The 19,297-nt window shown below is 33.4% G+C and overlaps 3 protein-coding genes across 7 annotated transcripts; 1 reads left to right on the plus strand and 2 right to left on the minus strand.

Moving 5' to 3' along the window:
* Positions 1-3,425: 3,425 nt before the first annotated feature.
* On the minus strand, positions 3,426-3,959 carry LOC112708991 (uncharacterized). Its single transcript, XM_025760901.1, has one exon. The coding sequence runs from the start codon at positions 3,957-3,959 to the stop codon at positions 3,426-3,428; it is 534 nt and encodes a 177-aa protein (XP_025616686.1).
* A 4,574-nt stretch (positions 3,960-8,533) lies between these two features.
* On the plus strand, positions 8,534-12,882 carry LOC112710642 (uncharacterized protein C24B11.05). 5 transcript variants are annotated; one of them, XM_025762958.3, is made up of 9 exons: positions 8,534-8,672; positions 8,904-8,984; positions 9,895-9,976; positions 10,159-10,224; positions 10,808-10,905; positions 11,014-11,139; positions 11,477-11,731; positions 12,235-12,300; positions 12,415-12,882. In XM_025762958.3, the coding sequence occupies exons 3-9, from the start codon at positions 9,925-9,927 to the stop codon at positions 12,565-12,567; spliced, it is 816 nt and encodes a 271-aa protein (XP_025618743.1). In that variant the 5' UTR covers positions 8,534-8,672; positions 8,904-8,984; positions 9,895-9,924; the 3' UTR covers positions 12,568-12,882. The 5 variants fall into 5 exon arrangements, with proteins under 5 accessions (XP_025618743.1, XP_025618742.1, XP_025618741.1 ...); XM_025762957.3 differs by having other exon boundaries at positions 8,576-8,672; positions 8,904-9,006; XM_025762956.3 differs by having other exon boundaries at positions 8,576-8,672; positions 8,904-9,006; positions 9,905-9,976.
* On the minus strand, positions 12,768-16,803 carry LOC112710643 (peptidyl-prolyl cis-trans isomerase, chloroplastic). Its single transcript, XM_025762961.2, has 7 exons — positions 16,449-16,803; positions 15,481-15,672; positions 14,866-15,001; positions 14,682-14,770; positions 14,503-14,557; positions 14,104-14,189; positions 12,768-13,153 (listed from the first exon to the last, which is right to left on the minus strand). The coding sequence occupies exons 1-7, from the start codon at positions 16,515-16,517 to the stop codon at positions 12,995-12,997; spliced, it is 786 nt and encodes a 261-aa protein (XP_025618746.1). The 5' UTR covers positions 16,518-16,803; the 3' UTR covers positions 12,768-12,994.
* Between the last annotated feature and the right edge of the window lie 2,494 nt (positions 16,804-19,297).

Here is a 19,297-nt window from a genome sequence, read left to right on the forward strand (position 1 = left end):
GATATTGATAAATAAACAAATAAGGGCATACCTGGTGTTGGCCTTTGTAGGATTGGTGGAGAAGATAGTGTTTTCTTTAGAATTTGAAATGCTTCTTCACAGTCCGAGCACCATTGGAATGCTTCTTGCTTTCATAACATTTTGAAGAAATGGTGTGAGTAACTGGAGATAGCGGGTAAAAATCTAGATAAGGTAGCCAACCTCCCTATAAAATGTTGGACTTTGATGGTTTCAGTGGCTAAGAGAAGGGGGGTTGAATCTTAGCCACCTTTTCTGCTTGATTGCACTTGCTGACTTGTTGGACCAATTCTGAAAACTTTTAGTCTTTTTATCTCATCACTGCACACGGGACTTTTTCTTTTGTCTCGTCCTTAGCCACGAGACTTTTCTTTTTGTCTCGTCACTTGGCACGAGATAATTTTGGATTTTGCTCCTGTGAAGTAGAAACAGAAATGGAGTAGAAAGGAGAAGGAGATTACACCAGATATATCCTGGTTCAGCTGCTAAGTGCAGTGCAGCCTACATTCAGTCTCCATCACAACCATGATGGAATTTCACTATAATCAATCTGATTACAACTTGTAAAGTGCTAACCCAACTTACAAGGGACTCCCACAGAATCATGAAACACAACATAGATGAACAAAGGAACTCTAAGACATCTATGGTTTTTCTTTTAATTTTGCACTCTCTGCCTTTTTCCGCTCTATTGCTTTTTCATACAAACCTCACTTGTTTGCCTTTTTTCCATGAGACTCAAGACATGACAAAATTAAACAGAAAAATTACAAAACAGAATACATTGAAGGAGAAGAAAAAACTATTAGCTCAGGTAGCTCTGAGAACACTGTGCCTTGCACTCTCAAATTTTCTCCTTGCTTCAAACAGTGGTTGTCCACCCTTATTATAGAAGAGGGGAGCCTCCACTTATTGAAGCCAAAACCGAACCAACTTCTTCCTCCTTCAACAAACAGAACCGGTTCGGCCACATAGAGAGAGAAGAGATAACCATGCAAAACCCAACATGCAATTACCTCTAGTCCTTCCTTGATCATCACTCTTCATCAATCTGGGCACTCCATCCTTGGCTTCCTCTCCAAGATGGATTTCTGGCCCTTGATGCTTCATGATGATGATGACTTCATCTGCTTCAATCTCTGCCTCAACCATCACTTCGCCACTCTAGCTACTTCCTGTGGTGATTGAGCAGAATCAAAGACAAGCCATGCTTCAAGAATCTCCCTTGCTGGCCGAATCTTCATCTTCCTTTTCTGAGCATGAAGAGCTCGAGATTACCTCACCAAATCTAACCACATTTGGTGAAAATCTCAGCCACTACATACTTTACTTTTTCCTGCCATCATTAACTTGATGGTCTTGATGCATGCAACTTCTTCTTTTTCTTTGTTGATGAGCATAGCGTCCATAGCTTCCTGGACAAGGATCGAAGAAGAAACAGGAAAGAGATGAGAGAGAATAAACAACTTAGAAGAAAAATAATTCAATGTGATAAACTACTTTGTTGGTAAAAGTTGCTTTTACTTTCCTAGCTTAGAGTGGCGTGTTGTCATTATGGCCATCAATCAATTCAGCTGAACTTTTCTCTCTCATATTTCCCATACATTAATTAACAATGCAATAGATTTTGAAATCCATCACATGGTTAAAAGCTTGGATCCGTTGGAAGCATTTTACTTTTATTTTATCTTGGTTTCGGACCAAGTTTGGAAGCATTCATCACTAATAGGATTTGGGCTTGTAGCATTGAAGTTAAAATTGGCCCAATAATAACATTTGCTTTCCTGATGAAATTTGGATCAAGCAATGAGCAAGTAGGGAAGCATTCTTTGGGCTTTGAAGTAATAAGATTTATTCCTGCCCAATATCTATTGTAACCATTCAGCCAAAATGCAATAAACATTAAACACGGCTGGTTGCAAGTTTTAATTTTGGGTTTGCTGCATTTCATTAATTCTCGGCCCAACATAGAATCTGTACAACAAAATTATTAATTAAGCAAATATGAATTAAGATCAAATTAATAATTTTGTAATTAAATATTTTAATAATGTTTGTTCATCATCAAAATTAAACTAGAGTTTTCCAAACTCATCAGACTTCTTTGATTGTTCGTGGACTATGCATATCTATAATTGCTCGGCACTTTTTTGGGATTGCTTCGATGCCTCTAGAGATTAGCATAAAGCCCAAGAATTTGCCTCTTTGGACTCCGAATAAGCATTTCTTCGGATTCAGTTGCATATTATGGTATCTTAGCTGAGCAAATATTTCTCGTAGATCGGTACTATGGGTCCTTCCTTGTGTTGTTTTAACCACTATGTCACTAACATAGACCTCAATGTTTCTTCCTATTTACTTAGCAAAAATTTTATCCATTAATCGCTGATAAGTAGCACCTGCGTTCTTTAATCCAAAAGGCATTACTTTGTAACAATAATTACCATATTCAGTCATAAAGGATGTTTTGTTTTAATCTTGGGGATGCATCAGAATTTAGTTATAACTAGAGTAGGCATCGATGTAACTCAAAAGACCAAAACCTGAAGCATTGTCTACCAACTTGTCAATACATGGGAGAGGATAAACATCCTTTGAACATGCTTTATTTAAGTTTGTAAAGTCTACACACATTCGCTACTTACCTGAGGCTTTCCTTTCTATAACCACATTAGACAACCAAGTGGTAAAGTGTAGTTCTCAAATAAAACCTGCTGCGAGGAGTTTTTTTTCTTCTAAGGAGGCTATCTTCTTATCCTCGCCCATGTTCTGTTTCTTCTGAGCTATAGGTCGGATAGCCTGGTTGATTTGTAGTTTGTGGCATATGAAGTTAGGATCAATACCTGGCATATATGTGGGAGTCCAGGCAAAAAGGTCCACATTTTCTTGAAGGATATTGAATATTTGGCGTTTATCCTCTACAGGCAGTGAACATCCAACATAAGTGAATTTATCAACATTGTTATTGAGAATTACCTTTTCAAGATTATCTATAGGTGTAGGTCTTTTATGAATGTCCTCTCTAGGATTGAGCTCGGCTAATTTTCGCATGTCTGTGATGTTGTGTATAGCTCGGGTATGTTTGGATTTTATTGACTATTCCAGTCTTGCTTTAAAACTTGCATTATAGCATTGTCGTGCTTCCTTTTGATTAAAATGAATTGTGCCACATGGTTATCTTACACATGAAACTTAATACACAAATGAACAGTAGATATTATAGCACCAAAATAATTTAAAGATGGTCTACTGAGGATAATATTGTAAAGGCTAACGTAATCGACCACTAGGAATTGGATATCCTTTGTCTTTGATAATGGATGTTCACCTAGTGTCATTTTTAACCATATGTACCCAAGAATAGGAACTCGTTTTATTGAGAAGCCCACATGCTCTCCAGAGGATGGCTATATTATCTTTTCGCAGAGCTTCATTTTCTGAAAAGTGGAATAAATCAACACATCGACGTTGTTGCCTGAGTCGAGGAAGACCTTCCTTACTAAAAGGTTTCCAGCCTGGATGGAGATAACAACTGGACCATCCAAGTTTGTTGCTTTTGCTTGATAATTAGAATGCTCAAAGGTTATAGTTGATGTTGATGACTGTGGTGCAACTTCGGATGGTACTCCTTTCACCACTAACATTGCTCGATACGTTCTTTTTCTTGCTGAGCTGGTAAGTCCTCCTCCCGAACATCCTTCAGAGATACGGCTAATTAGACCCCTTGTCTGAGATGGTTGATATTTTACCTTCTCCTGTGCATTTGTGTTTTCAGGTTGGTTTCCGCCTGTCCTTGGTTGTCTTTGTTGTATGCAACCATCAACATACTTGTCCAATAGGCCTTGTCTTGCTAGTCTTTCCAGAAGATCTTTGGCTATCACACATTCATCAGTGGTGTGGCCAAATTTCTGATGGAAAGCACAGTGCTTGAATTTGTCCATATATTTCTGATCTTTATAGGTCCCGGCTTTACTCGGTGATTTGATGATTTTAGCATTGAGTATTTTCTGGATGATTTCTTCTATTTTGGTGTTAAACTGAGTATACACATCAAAATTTGAAGTTAGCTTGAAAGGCTTCCTATCATATTTATTTTGTGGTTTGGGTTGTCTTTCCTCCTCTCGGCGAGGTTGTTGTCTCTACAAACGCCAAACTTCACGGAGTTCTTCAATTTCCATCTACCCTGCAGTTTTCTTTCGAAACTCTATTAATGTCTTCGATTTAGTTATTACTATAGTCTTTTAAAATTTTCCCGGATAGAGGCCGCTTTTAAGTTCATGTAAGTGGAGAATCTCCATGGTTGATTTAGCAAACCATGTCATATAATCCTTTAAGCTCTCATGTTGACCTTGTCTGATAGTACCAAAGTAATCTGACTTGTGAATATATATCTTGGGAGCTACAAAGTGGTTGGTGAAGGACTCCACAAAGTCCTTGAAGCAAGAGATAGAACCTACAGGTAACTTAGAAAACCAAATGTTGAGTTTAGTAAATAATAACAATATTTGATGATGACAAACATGTTGATGGTTGGGTTAAATGTCCAATTGGGATTTGATGGAACTATTGAGTGTTGCAGGCCCATGTTAATTGTGCAGCCCAAATTAAGAAGACAAGAAGCCCAACTAAAGACACCAAGTGCTTCCAAGGTTGCTGAATGGAATTGAATCCATAACCCAGCCTATTGCTATTCAGGACAAAGGAAAGTAACCCTAAGCTGGTGGTGCTATATTGTTTCGAATAAGGCACAAAGAGAAAGAAAAGTTCACTTTTTTCTCTTGAGCACCAAGGATGAAGAAAGAAAAAGCAATCTCTGGTGGCTATGTCAAATCAAGATTGAAGCTAAAAGCAAATGTTCAAATCAAGAAGGAAAAAGGTAAAATATTTTCATAAATATGCAAGTTAATTACTTATTGATTTCACCTTCCTCTCTGCACAACCATTTCAGGTAATATGAAGAAAGTGGTGGCTACTTTTTTCTATTGTGAATCAATGGCTAATATTGAAACTTGGAGCCAAAGCACAAGGTTAATAGTTTTGATTTATCAAATCCATTGAGGATTTGTTTTCAAGGAAGCTGTGTTGCTTAACTCTGACTCAAATCCTTAAGTTTATGGTCTGATTGAAGAAAAAGAAAGTAAGTCCTCAGCTAGCTCAAGATTCAAGGAGCTAACTTTGTGAAGGAAGCTCTAAGTGTGGAAACAAAACTAATAAAAAAAGGAAAAATAATTCAGTTTGCAAGTAAGGAGAGAGAACTCAAGAGAAGAGAAGAGAAAAACCTTACAAATCTAAGTTTGAAGTTTTGGAAGTATTGCACCTAGACTAAAAGGAGCATTTCGCCAAGATGGATAGCTACATTTGAGAGTTCAGAATCTGGGTTCAGCATATAGAGTTTGAGCTGTTCAACATCACTTCCTTCATAGTTAATCATTGAGTATTCTATTTGTATGTTGTATCTTTTTTTTCTTTCTATTCATCAGTGATAAAAGAGATATAAGAGAGGTATTAAGAAAAAAAATCATTGAGAGAAAAGGCAAAGAGAAGAACTTGGAGAGAAAAGCTAAGATTTATTTCTTGTCTCTTTTGATTGTATTTTTGTTTTGCATCTTATATCTGATGTATCCCTTACTAAGTTGGATAAGCACTTATTGTGTCGAGAGTTTAGAAAGTTGCCTAGCCAAGTCAAGTTTATGTTGAAGCTTGATTTGTCCCTGATAGGATTAGGTTGAATCCTTAGGAATCGGTGTATGTAATACTTGAAATGATAGTGAAAATTTCACCAACTTTGTGGTGGAGACTGGATGTAGGTTGCATTGCACAAAACAACTTAACCAGGATATATGGTTGTATCTTCTTCTTCCCTGCATTGATTCTGTTTTTCACGATTTATGAGACAAAATAAAATTGTCTCCTACATAATCCATCTCGAAGACAAAACTGAAGCTAAGTTTCATTTTCTGGTTTGAGGCATAATTAATCAAGTTTAAAAGAATGCCATAGATTCAACCCCTTTCTCTAGGCCATCAAGAACCTTCACCAAAGTAACGCAGCACCTTCTAAAAAAGTTGAAAAAGATCGACAAAGTATAGAGTCAGAAGCACTATTAAAGAACGTCATAGATTGAAACTTAGTAACATAAATGTGAAGGCCTTAAAGGCCTTCATACGACTTTAATGTAGTCGGCAGTACAAAATTCTTTAGCATTTGGAATTTCATGATATCCTCCGAAAAAAGATTGGACAGGGTCTTCCTCTCTTTGGGAGGGGTTACTTCCTCAAGATCCCATGACTGCATGTCTTTCTGGCTTGTGTCCTTGGGATCTTCATCAATTTGTTTTTCATTCCTTTCTTGATCTAGAAGTTCGGTTATTTTTTGGACCTCGGCTTAGAGTTATGTATTTTGGGCCAGCAGCTCCAATTGTGTTAATTGCGGGATTCCGTTGTTAGCCATACTGGATGTCCCTGTAAAATAAGGCACGGAAATAAAATAAAAACAAAAACAAAATTATTTCAGTGGAGTTAGTCTATTAGGGCTCCACGGTGGACGTCAATTTATTCTGTGTTAATCAGCTGCTTAGCCGAGGTATAACCCGAACTCTTCAGGAACAGGATTATTTGGTTTTGCTGATCTTCTCTTTCCCTCTTTCTGTATCTCCAAACGTCGGGGTCCCTACAAGAAAACACTCCGACGTCCAAGTCGGCAAGATCATCAAAGAAATATTCTTTTTTTTTTAATAATGCTTTCCATTTTGCTATATTTCTTTTGTTTGATTCCTTCTTCGTTTTATAGGGGTTGGATCGTTCCGTTCGTGTTTGAAGTTGTGGTCCTTCGCAATAGGAGTGGTCGTTGTGTAATTTAAATATTTGTTTCAGTCCATCATTATCGTAGGTTACTGATGTCGCTCATCTCGACTTCTAAAAGTTATCGGCTATATATACTTTGTCCGAGATATACTCTATTAGTTCTGAAGTTGAAGGTATAGTTCAATTATGTTATAGTGATTACAGTGATTATGGTCTTTTAAAAAATATTCCTAAAATTAAAATAATATTTTTTATTATTAAATAATACATTTTAAAAAGTATGCGTACAAAAAGTATGATTTTAATGTTAAGAATACTTGCATAATCTAGTTACTATAGTATATATAGTCATACTAAAATTTACTTATATATATATATATATATATATATATATATATATATATATATATATATATATATATATATATATATATATATATATATGTGTATGTGTGTGTGTGTGTGGTTAGGATTAAATAAAATTCTGAAAAAGAATATTTATTTATTTGAAAATAAAAAATAAATTGTGGATTAATAACCACATTATGTTGATAATAAAATAAAGATAATTTCAACGATATGATGCTTATGGATCGTTATATTCCATTACTGTTAAAGAATAAACCTCATCTTCAGTGGTCAGGCGGCTCTAGAATATTCTCCCCATTTTTGATGATATGAAGATTCCTTGCCATAGCACTTTTTTCCATTCCTTTGACTAAACTTGTGTAGATGGAATAGCCATAGTTGGGTGCAGTGATGAACAGATGATAATATATAATTAACAAACGAGCCTTTTATTTGGCAATGAAAGTAAACTTTGATATAGAAATAATATACAATAATTTATCATGAGAAATTTTGAACACAAAATAACTGTGTGGACGTAAAATGGATTTGGAGTATGCGTCTCCCATCATTATTTCTACTTTTATTAAAGTGGGGTATGTTGGTTAGACTTTAGATAACCAATTTTGATTTTCTTTCTCTTTGTTATTTTTTTCTTTATTTTTTCTCTTTCAATATTAAAAAGCGAGGATATTAAACTTATTTTTATGTGTTTATCTAACGTTTATTTTAGTAAATTTTTTTGAAAAAATATTTGTACTTCATAAAAAATATATTATTTAAAAAGTACAGACAAACACTTATATTTGGTAAATAAAAAAATTTATGTATTTGTGTTTGTAATTTTTAAAAATTAAAAATATTTATTAAAATTAAAATATCTAATATAATTTTATATATTAATTAATATTTATATTTAATTCTTACATTAATATTTATTATAGTATGTATTTTTAAATTTTAAAAATTATTTTACTAAAATTACTTGTTATTTATACTTATTAAAAATTAATTTTAATTTAATTTACTAAATACAAATGTTATAACTTTTAAAAAATTAATTTTTAAAAATTAATTTTTATAAATTATTTTTTAAAAATAAAAATTATACCAAATTAAGCCTAATATTCACATATATTTAATCATCAGTTTTCACTCTTTTAAATGATTATTATTCATATGATTAATATAAAAATAATTATTTTTATTAACATAACATTACATAATCAAATTTATATATAAAGTGTTTTATATAATATATTAAAATTAAATTCTATATTTGTTTACTATAAAATTAAGAACTGAGCAATCAGGGAAAATGAGTGAAACATAAAATATAGTTAACGAATTCTAACAATGCTCGCCACCTCACATTTTAAGCGTCACCTCGCACATTCAGCCTAGTGGTGGGGTCCTCCTTCTACACTTATAAATAGATAGATTTTCTCAGCAATGATCAACATCATTTCCCTTCTCTGTTGTTACAACACTGCAGGGATCCAGGTATCATTTAATACATTTCATTTTATTCTACTACTTTTTTTTTTACTTTAAATTATGTTCACTAATGTTATTTTCGTGTTAATGTGCATAAAAGTCTATGAATATTACTCTAAAGTACGTTTTATGTGGTTCACGTTGATTTGCACCTTCATGCATTGATTATCATGTAATAATTCATGGCCTATGATTATGATTGCTACTAATTAATATTTTCGTTTTAACAAAGTTCAGGCAAATTGAGATCATTGAGCTGTGAATTGCAAGATTTGATCTTTGAGCCCAGGATCCTTTGATCGTTCATCACTTCATCATGTATGTACAAATTTTTGCATTGGTATGTTTAACTGTATCTATAAGTCGAATTTTTTAGAGAAAAGAAAGTAAAGTCGCTTCAACTTTAAAGAATTATTTGAGTTCATTACTCTAAAAGATCCCTCTCTCTTATCTTCTTTGTTCCACAATTTTTGTCCTTCGAACGGACCTTATAATACGTTTGCAAAAATAGAACACTGAGACAGGACAGAGATACGAAATTTGTGTTTGACAGAGAAGATATAGATAGAGATTTGTATTTAAAGATACTGAATTAGTGTATTTTATATTCATTCTAACAAAAAAATACAGTAACAATGATACAATTTATTTTTTATTTTTTATTATTTTTATTAATTTTTTATAATTATATTTTTTATTATTATATTTTTTTCAAATTTTTTTAACAGCAAAAAATAAGAATAAATTAGATTTTCATAATTTATTCTAGTTTATTACCAAACAAAATATAAGAACACTAAATTTTATGTTTCTTTTTTTGTGTCTTATTCTCATTGTCTTGTCCTATTTTAAGAAATAAACACAGCCTTAAAGTTTTTCAAAAATGTTAGATGCACACAAAAAATCAGCTACTATATATATTTATATATATATATTGTTTAATTTATTTTTAATATATATTTTATATTTTAACATATATTTTATATAAATAACTTATTTGAACGCTGATTTTTTGTGTTCTTACAATATAGTTGCATGTTTTAAAAGAATAATAATAAAAATCTTTTTAGTCTGAAAACTAGTGAAACTGCAACCTATATAAAATTTTCAGTTGTCAATTTTAGATTTCAAGGCTTGCATCATTAGAAATGAGGAAATTTATTTATTATGTATATATGGTTTAGGATTGTTAATTATGAAACCTTTTAACTAATAAAATTCAGTTAAGTTCGTTGCAGAGTAGAAATTCTTTTTAAGAATGGATGCCGATCATGGGATTGCTGGAGTCAAGTACGAGTGCTTGCTTTTTGGTAATGATTGAAAATTTGAATGCTATTTATGATCAAATGAAAAAAAAAAAAAAAAAAACAGAATAATCGATTTTGATGTTCGTTATCTTTTTAAAATGAAGAACTTGAATCTTTCACTTTATAAACATGGAAGAAAATTCAATTAAATATTTCTGACTCCAAATTTTGTTCATTGTTGACAGATATGGATGACACTCTCTACCCAATGAGCATGGGTTTAAATTTGCAATGTCGTCATAACATAGAAGGTATAAACTAATTCAAAATATATCTTTTTAATTCTTCAGATAAATTGTAGTAAGATCAATGATGAAAATTACAAAGTTATCAAACATAGACAACTTGTTAAAATGAGATATTCTTTTACTCCATCGAGAAAATAAGAATTTTTATACTAAAATTGTGACTAATATAATAAACATGGCCTATTTATAAAACTTTTTATATTCTTTTCTATTCTTCTTTTTCTTCAAACTTTGTTGTTTTGACTTATGAACATAGTATTATTTTATGAAACTTGTATTATTTGAACATTTAAAAGTGGGATTAATACCCAACTCAATCTAAGTGAAATATCATGATATCAACACAGTGAATGAGGTGTGTTCTAATGTGACAAAAGGGTAATGCTACGGTGAAGAGTGAAGTTTAGTTTTCGCGAAGAGCAACTATTGTTTCTTTTAGTAAAGAAAAAATCCACAAAAAAATTATCATATGCAATGCATGTGATCTTTAAGAATTTAGAAAAAATCTTCACTATTCACTCAATTCTACTTTTCGCTAAAGAAATTCTGTGACAGAAGTACTGTAGTTAACCAATCTTGTTTACAGATTATATGTTGGAGCACTTGCATATTGAAGAAAGTGAAGTACCAAAGATGTGCCTGGATCTGTACAAGGAATATGGGACAACTATGGCAGGATTGAAGGTATGAATATTATTTGAAATTGTCCTAAGTTTTTTTTCCATGAAATTTTTCCTTTCTATAGTAATAATAATAATATGATGTAATGAGTTTGTGTCAATTTCATTTCAGCTCCTTGGTTATGAGTTTGACAATGATGAGTTTCATGCTTACGTTCATGGAAGATTACCATATGAGAAACTGAAGCCTGATCCAGTGTTAAGGAACCTTCTTCTTTCCATGCCTCAGCGCAAAATTGTATGTCATGAAAAGAAAAAATAATAATTATAGTAAAAAAGAAAGAAGAAAAGCTTAGGATACATTTGGTTTGTGTTTTTATTTTCTTTTTTCATTTTCAGTCTGGTATGTTTTTCTAAATTTTGTAAAGGAAAGAAAAAAAAAAGTGAAAACAATAACATCCTATTTTCTATTTTCACCTCATGTTTTTCTCTTTTTCCTTTACAAAATTTAAAAAACAAAAAATACTGAAAATAAAAACAGAAAATAAAAACGCAATCCAAACGGACTCTTAACAGTTTTAATTTGTTGACTCTGTTCCATGTTTAGTGAAGCTGAAAAAAATTTCATTTTGCAGATTTTCACCAATGCAGATCAAGCACATGCAGTTCAAGTTCTCAACAGATTAGGTTTGGAAGATTGTTTTGAGGGAATTATATGCTTTGAAACTCTTAATCCTCCCAAAGAACCTAAGGATGATGATGATATGGTCATAGAGAGTGCAGAATTTAATAATGACAATAATTTAAGGGACTCACATATCATATGCAAACCATCCCTTGAAGCCTTTGAAGCTGCCATTAGAATAGCTAATGTTGATCCAAATAAAACAGTAAGTTTGATTACTTAACCAAACAGAATTAATCACTTGTTTGATGTGTTTGTTTCTAGAATTGTTTTCCATTAGTTTCAAAAAGACTGGGATTCCATTTGAATAAAAATAATGTTGACAGTACCAATTGACTCTTCTTTTTACTTTCTTCATACCAAAATGGTACATATAAAGTAGCAACATGATTTTAATACGGAATGAATATTGTTATTCCTATTTTGATAATGTTACAATTTTTTTGTTATAAATTCATGCAAACATATAATGCAAAAAAATCACGTCCAATCATGTGTGAAATGACAATATTATTTCACTTTTAATACTTTCTGCATTGACATCTCACTCATATTCTAAGATATTTTAATTTTATTCTTATGACACCTCACATCTATTCTAAAATATCAATATCCTATAATTATTCACTCATATCCATAATTCATAATAGATTGCTGATGAGCAACAAAGACAAAAGTAAAACTCAGTTTTCTTTTCATCTTATGCAGATTTTCTTTGATGACAGTACTAGAAATATTGAAACCGGAAAAGCAGCTGGACTTCAAACTGTCATAGTAAGTTCTAATTTTTCTTTCTATGCATGTTATGTAAAGATCTAAGCAATAACCCCAGTAATCCATGTAAATATATGTAATTCCAATCAAGCTAACAAATTAAACAAATTTCAGGTGGGGCGATCGGATTTGGTGCCTGGTGCCGACCATGTCCTAAGCAGCATTCACAATATCAAAGAAGCAATACCTGAAATATGGGAGGTTGAAGTAGACAACATAAAGGGAAGGATCCAGTCTCAAGGACTTGAAGCCATGGTCCTTGCATAAATGTTTGCTTGGATCAAATGTTTTAGTAAAGTTGGTCAAGCAAATCAAGGGTTTCTAGCTTAGCTCAGAGTTCTGTCCACCTACATTTACTACAACTTCACCACTGTAATTGTATCCACAGAATAGTGATCCTTAAATAGGTTAATCTTGCAATTAGCAACTATGAAATGGATATTGGAAACTAGTAAATGTAAACCATGTAAGCAAAAGATAGGTAATTACTATAAAGGTTTGGTACAAGCTTAGTTATACAAAATATGCATGTATGTATGTATTCTCTTCTAAATGAAATTGCAGTGCCTGGTCCCTCAGTTACATGTTTTTTTTCTCATCATAGTAAAATGATGATTTAAATGCACTAACACTATCCTCAATTGAAAAATTGTAACTGACAATCAGGGAAATGTCATGCACTTAAGTGCAAAGATCAACCATCAAGAGGCAGTTCACCGCAATTAGCGATTTTGCATGCTTTCTTGGGGCTGTTATCACGCGGGCTCGTCTCTAGTGACTCGAGAGTCTTCACAACATCCATTCCATCAATGACTTGTCCGAACACGACATGGCGATTGTCTAGCCATGGCGTCTGCATCATTAAACAACACCATTTACTTCATTTCAGTGCTAAAATCCAAACAAAGTTCAAACAATGTGTGTATCTAATGGTTGAAATGATTGAGCATTAAACACAGGAAACAAAGTTCCTGACTTGTTACAAGTGTGTAAACTAACCATACAAATGAAACATAACTAGCAGAACATATAATAGTACTCTTGGATATGCAAAAAAAGATTTGAAATAAAAACCATGGTCCTACTTAGTGAAACTTCTTCAATCATGCAACAGGCAATTAGCAGATATTGATATATGCTTAATTACACTTTTGGCCTTTCTAGTTTATCAATGTCTGGGATTCTAATTACCTTAGTTTTAAAGTTGCTATGTGAAAGGCATTTCCACAACAATAAAGCCAATAAAGAAACATTTTTCTTGTCAGAAAAGAAATGTCCACATTGGAACATTGAATTGTAACAGAAACTAAATATCAATAATCAACCACTTCCAAAAACACAGAAAAAAATAATTGCATCAACTAAAAAATAAAGAACTTAAAATCAACCAAAAATATAAAAAGAAAGGGACAACAGTTTGCCAATTGAAATGAGAGATGCCGAAATTCAACTTTAGTAAGACTTAGAGGATCAAGGGTGTAAGTAAACCATGATTTTATCAGTAGGTGATGAAAATATGAGAGACAATTACTAGAAGTGCAAAATCCATGGAGTAAGGGGCATTTTTAATTGGGATAGACTTGAGAAACAGGAAACAAGCATTAATTGGTGAATTCTTCACAGAACTAAAAAGCAAGATATTCTAGTCAATTTGACCATTATCATCGAATTCCTTTGCGATAATGTTGCTTCTGAAAATTCCATGTTTGTAATGAGGATGGAGAGGAACTTGCGGAAAACACTTTTTTCCGAAAACAAATGCATAAAAGATAACTGAAAAGGAAGACAGTGTGTGCTTCTCACCGGTACGGTGCAAATAAAAAACTGACTGCCATTGGTATCAGGACCAGCATTTGCCATACTCAAAATTCCAGGACCAGCATGCTTCACTGAAAGAACATCATTATGTAAATTATTCATGGAAACTGCAATTTGAAGGTTGTTATTAACCTTGCTATTTTATAAAAAAAGAACACTCAAAGCAGAATCTTAAATACTTATTGAGTTATTGTACAATCAAAAGTGTTAAAACTCAATGGACTGATGGTTAGTTCAAGAGATTGAGTGTACTGGTTCTTTTATTATACATAGTTAATTTTCTATAATTCGTAACTGCTATTCGGTTTCACTGAGAATTAATTTCTTTTTCTGTATGCTAAAACTATATTACATATCAAACAGCAGTAGAGAGTAGAGACTTACAGTTAAAATTCTCATCTTCAAACCGAGAACCATAGATACTAACTCCACCGGTTCCCTGCAACCAATTAAATCATGTTTGAGGAGCAAAGAAAATTGTTACTCGAGAGCAAATACATGCCCCCCCATTAGCATGAATATGTGGGAAAACAAACAGATGAACAAAATATAACAGAGCATACATTTCCCTCGGTGAAGTCCCCGCCTTGAATCATGAAGTCTTTGATTATACGATGGAAGTAGCATCCTTTATAGCCATATCCTTTCTCTCCTGCACAAGAATTATTCAACTTTATGAATGAGATGCTGTGTCACAGATCACTTCTACAAAGGCAGAAGTTAATGTAGACATATTTGATTGCTTGCCTGTGCACAAAGCTCGAAAATTCTCGGCTGTTTTAGGAACGACGTCCCCAAATAAACCAAAAACAATCCTGCCAGCAGGTTCACCCGCAACTTGTACATCAAAGAAGCACTTAGTTGTCACTTTGGCTAGCAGCTCCTAGAAGTTGCCAACAGAACCATGTGAGTAAAGAAGCAACATCTCAAATCACAGAATAAAAATTGGTTATTGGTTATTGAGGATTGCTATGAACATTTTTTCTTAAAGCAATGAATATGTGAAAGAAATGATATATCCTCCTACTAATGGAAGAATCAATTACTTTTTAATATTTCATGACATTGATCGTATCTACTTTTTACTTTACTTAGGTGAAATTTTAGGAGGCTATATGATTACTGAATTTTTAACATGGGGATGGAAGAAAACATAACCATTCATTGTACATAACTATATGATGAATAAGTGGTCAACATTCTGGAAATCATTTCTATTATCAAATTCATTTAAGTGTTAACTCTAATCCAAACACCGAAGGGAAAGATAAGAATGAAGTAAAAATTAGAGTGGATGAAATTACTATCCATTTTGGCTTAGAATTCTTAAACAAACACATTAGAAAATCACGAATTACTCACACTTTCAGTGGCATTCATGCATGTCATTCTCCTATATCTCATTGATTTTGCTTCAGATTGTTGTGTGACAGAAAGCCTCACAGCATAGTGTGATCTTGAAGCCAGTGTTTGGTTGTAACCAATCCGTGATCCGATACTGCTACAGACAACCTGCGGCTTCCGAACCATCGACACATCTTGGCTAAGTTTCCCCTGAAAAAAATCCCAATCTTAATGAAAACATGTCTTCAGTAGCTCCTACATTCTCTCTAATGTTAATTTGTTAGAAATCACCCTCTACAGTCTACACATTGGATGAACATGCTTTCCTTTATCAGATTGGATAGGGTGTGTTTGGAACACCATGAGAACAGAATTCTCACAAGAAAATAATTCTTTTCTTTGGTTTGAAATACAATAAAAGTTTAATCTTCAATTCCCAACAGAATTCCAATTCTCACATTGATGTTCAAACTAAATCAGACCTTCTTATTTGCAATTCCATTATTACTAAAGATTGAAATGTTAAAATATCCCTAACCAAAAAAAAAAAAAGACAAATAAAGAAACTACTAAGATAAAATAGTAAAGAACACAAAACTCATTTCATTCATGCAATTAATTGTTCCAAATCATGAATTTGAATTTGAAATAGAATTAGAATTCACTTCTTAACAGAAATAGAATTCTTTTCTCACTTTATTTTTTTTTTTTTTTGTTTCCTTCTCACTTTAATGCATTCCAAACCATTGACGTTTCTCTGCCTAACCGTCTAAGCTTGTAAGAGAGATTGTTCATAACATAGTATAAGAGTTTCAACGATGAAAAAGTTCTAGAGTTTGATTTGGTTATTTAACAAACCATTGAAGAGAAAAATGGTAGGCATACAAGTTCTACTACAAAGAAAACCTAAGAAGCACAAACACTTGTTGATTTTGCTTGTAATATAGAAGGAAAAAAAGAAAGAAAAAGAAGTAGTAGCTAAAAACCTGGAGATGATGAAACCGAGGAAGTAGAATTTGACTTTGCAGCAATTGAGTTGAGAATGAAGATGCCATGAATGACTCGAAACTTGTTTAGTTGACTTTGTGAGCCTACAAATGCTCTGTTTTCTGAACACAAGTTTAGCTTCTCTTACCTTTATAGTTCGAAGGTGAACTCCCAAAGCCACACACTGCTACTCCTATGGATAAGCGGTTCTAACATTGGCATTCCAAGAGTTATATTATATCTATGAAGCACACTTCACACATTTTCGCACATATAACATTTACCGACATTAGTTTAATATACGTGTTTATTGTGTTTAACTATGTTTTTAGATAAAAATTATTTTTTGGATACGACTAAATAATTCTAAATACCATCAAATATTAACGTATTTAATTTTATTTTTAATATATATTTTTAAAATAAATTTAGATATAATATATATTATTATTTATTAAAACAAAAAAATATTTTAAATATTTGATATAATTAAAATAAAACATTAAAAATTTTAATTATATTTTAATATCAATAAAATATCAAAATATTGTTATGATTTATTTAAAAAATACTTTATATTTTATATGTATGCGTGTTTTTATATCATGTAAGATTTTAAAATTTGCATGTCGACGTGTCTTGTGTCATGTCGTATTCTATGTCTGGATACGAACATAGCAAATGAGGAGTACATAAATAAAACTAAGGAGTACATAAACAAAAGTCAGGCACGGTTGGAAGGAAGTTTTGCGGCTTAGTTTGGTAAAACTTTTACTTTTTAAAAGTAGCTTATAAAAGTTAACTTTTAAAAGATGGCTTTTTAAAAGTTGTAGCATTTATGTTTGGTAAATCAAATCAAAAACAACTTTTAATAAACATAAGCAACATCAATTGTGTTTGGTAAAATGGCTTTTAAAATTTAAAAATACTATAATAGACATAAATGCAAACATTAAATTTGAAAATTAGTTAACATATAAGGTTATATTAGACTTTTAAATTTTGAAAAGCACAAGCCAACTTTGAAAAGCTCTATCCTAGGTGCTTTCAAAAGTACCCCGATCTTTTAAAAGCTGCAAGCACAAGCACATGATCTTTTTAATTACCAAACACAAAATGAGGAGCTTGCGCTTTTAAAAAGCACAAACACATCTTCAAAAAGCTTTACCAAACCAAGCCTGCAACAAACCATGGACAGGTGGGAGCTGGTCCACCTATTCTAGGCAGCAGGAAGAGCACCAGGGAAAAAACAAATAGCAAGTGGTTAGAGGATTATGATCATTAGGGAATTGTGGTATGAATTCTTCTTCTTCTGGAGCTATTCTCTTTTTCCCTACTCTATCCCTTTTCTAATTCTTCTCAAATTCTCAGTACACTCTTTATTCCTGTCTCAGGTTACTAATGGTTGCTGTCTGCGTCCTAAGGCTAGGGATTTTTGCACCTTCTTAAACCCTTTCTTCTTTCTGCTAGTCATATTCTTCAATTCCTTCGTACTCATACTTCTATACTGTGAATTGCTTACTGATATACATACTTATTCTTAATACCACACTACACTTTCTCCATCTATTGGCTTTCCTGTATCATTTGGTGCTTTCATCCCATGGCTGTAGCTGACAATACCCGCATGAAAGGCATAGAAGCTGACATCAAGAAACTCTTTCAGATGTTCGAATCCATTTCGGAGGAGACTCGTGCTGAGCACGCACGATCGTCAGAAGCGACGAATCTGAAAATTGACGCGCTGCAACAATCTATTACTCAGCTTCTCCATGCCCAGCCTCATCCCAGATCTGAGTTGCATGAGCTCTCCCATGGTTCGAACTCAGGATCCGAATTCCACCAGCGTCCCTTTATGCAACCGCGGCGAGTGGGTTTCAATCTGCCTAAATTTGATGGTTCTGATGCGTTGGGTTGGATCTTTTCTCTGGATCAATATTTTGACTACTTCCGTGTGCCTGAGGAAGATCAAATCAGCATCGTGGCTATTCACATGACCGGTGCTGTGATTCCTTGGTTCCAAATGTCACAACGCGCTGCTCGATTTCGTTCATGGAATCAATTGAAGCGTGCCATTGAACTCGAATTCGGGCCTTCTCTGTATGGGGAATTATTATTCAAATTGCAACAATTGGGTACGGTGAGTGACTATTACAACGAGTTTGTTGCTTAAGCTAATCGCACACAAATTGATCCACCTGATGCATTGAAGGATTGCTTTATTAGTGGGTTAAAATCTGATATTAGATGAGAGGTGAAGGCACAGTGCCCTCCCTCCCTGATGCGGGCGGTCACATTAGCTAGACTTTACGAGGACAAGTTTTCTTCAGTACCAAGAAGCACTTATGGTCCGGCCTCTCCCCGTACTCAGCTGACTCCTACAACTGCAATTTCGAGTAATAGGCCCATTCAGCGGAATACTCTGCCGCCGTTGCTTCCAACTCCACCCCAGCGTCCTGCCTTACCGCCGATGAAAAGCTCGGTGCGAAAATTGTCCCCGGCGGAGATTCAGAGCAAACGGGAGAAGGGATTATGTTACTGGTGCGATGAAAAATTCTCAGCTACTCACCGTTGCCCGAATCGCCAGTATATGCAACTACAGCTAGTGTTAGATGATGCAGATGGAGGGGACACAGGAATGCAAGAGTCATCGGAATCTGAGCCCAGTTTGGAGGCCTTAGAGTCTCAGGTAGTTGAACATCATTTATCTTACAATGCTATGCATGGTACAAGTGGTCCTGCTTTGATCCGTGTTAACGCCATCATCAATGGCCTAGAGGTCCAGGCCCTGATTGATGGTGGCAGTTCGGATAGTTTTATTCAACCTCGCATAGCCAAATTTTTGAAT

This window comes from Arachis hypogaea, chromosome 9 (assembly GCF_003086295.3).
Source record: "Arachis hypogaea cultivar Tifrunner chromosome 9, arahy.Tifrunner.gnm2.J5K5, whole genome shotgun sequence".
Classification (NCBI taxonomy): domain Eukaryota; kingdom Viridiplantae; phylum Streptophyta; class Magnoliopsida; order Fabales; family Fabaceae; genus Arachis; species Arachis hypogaea.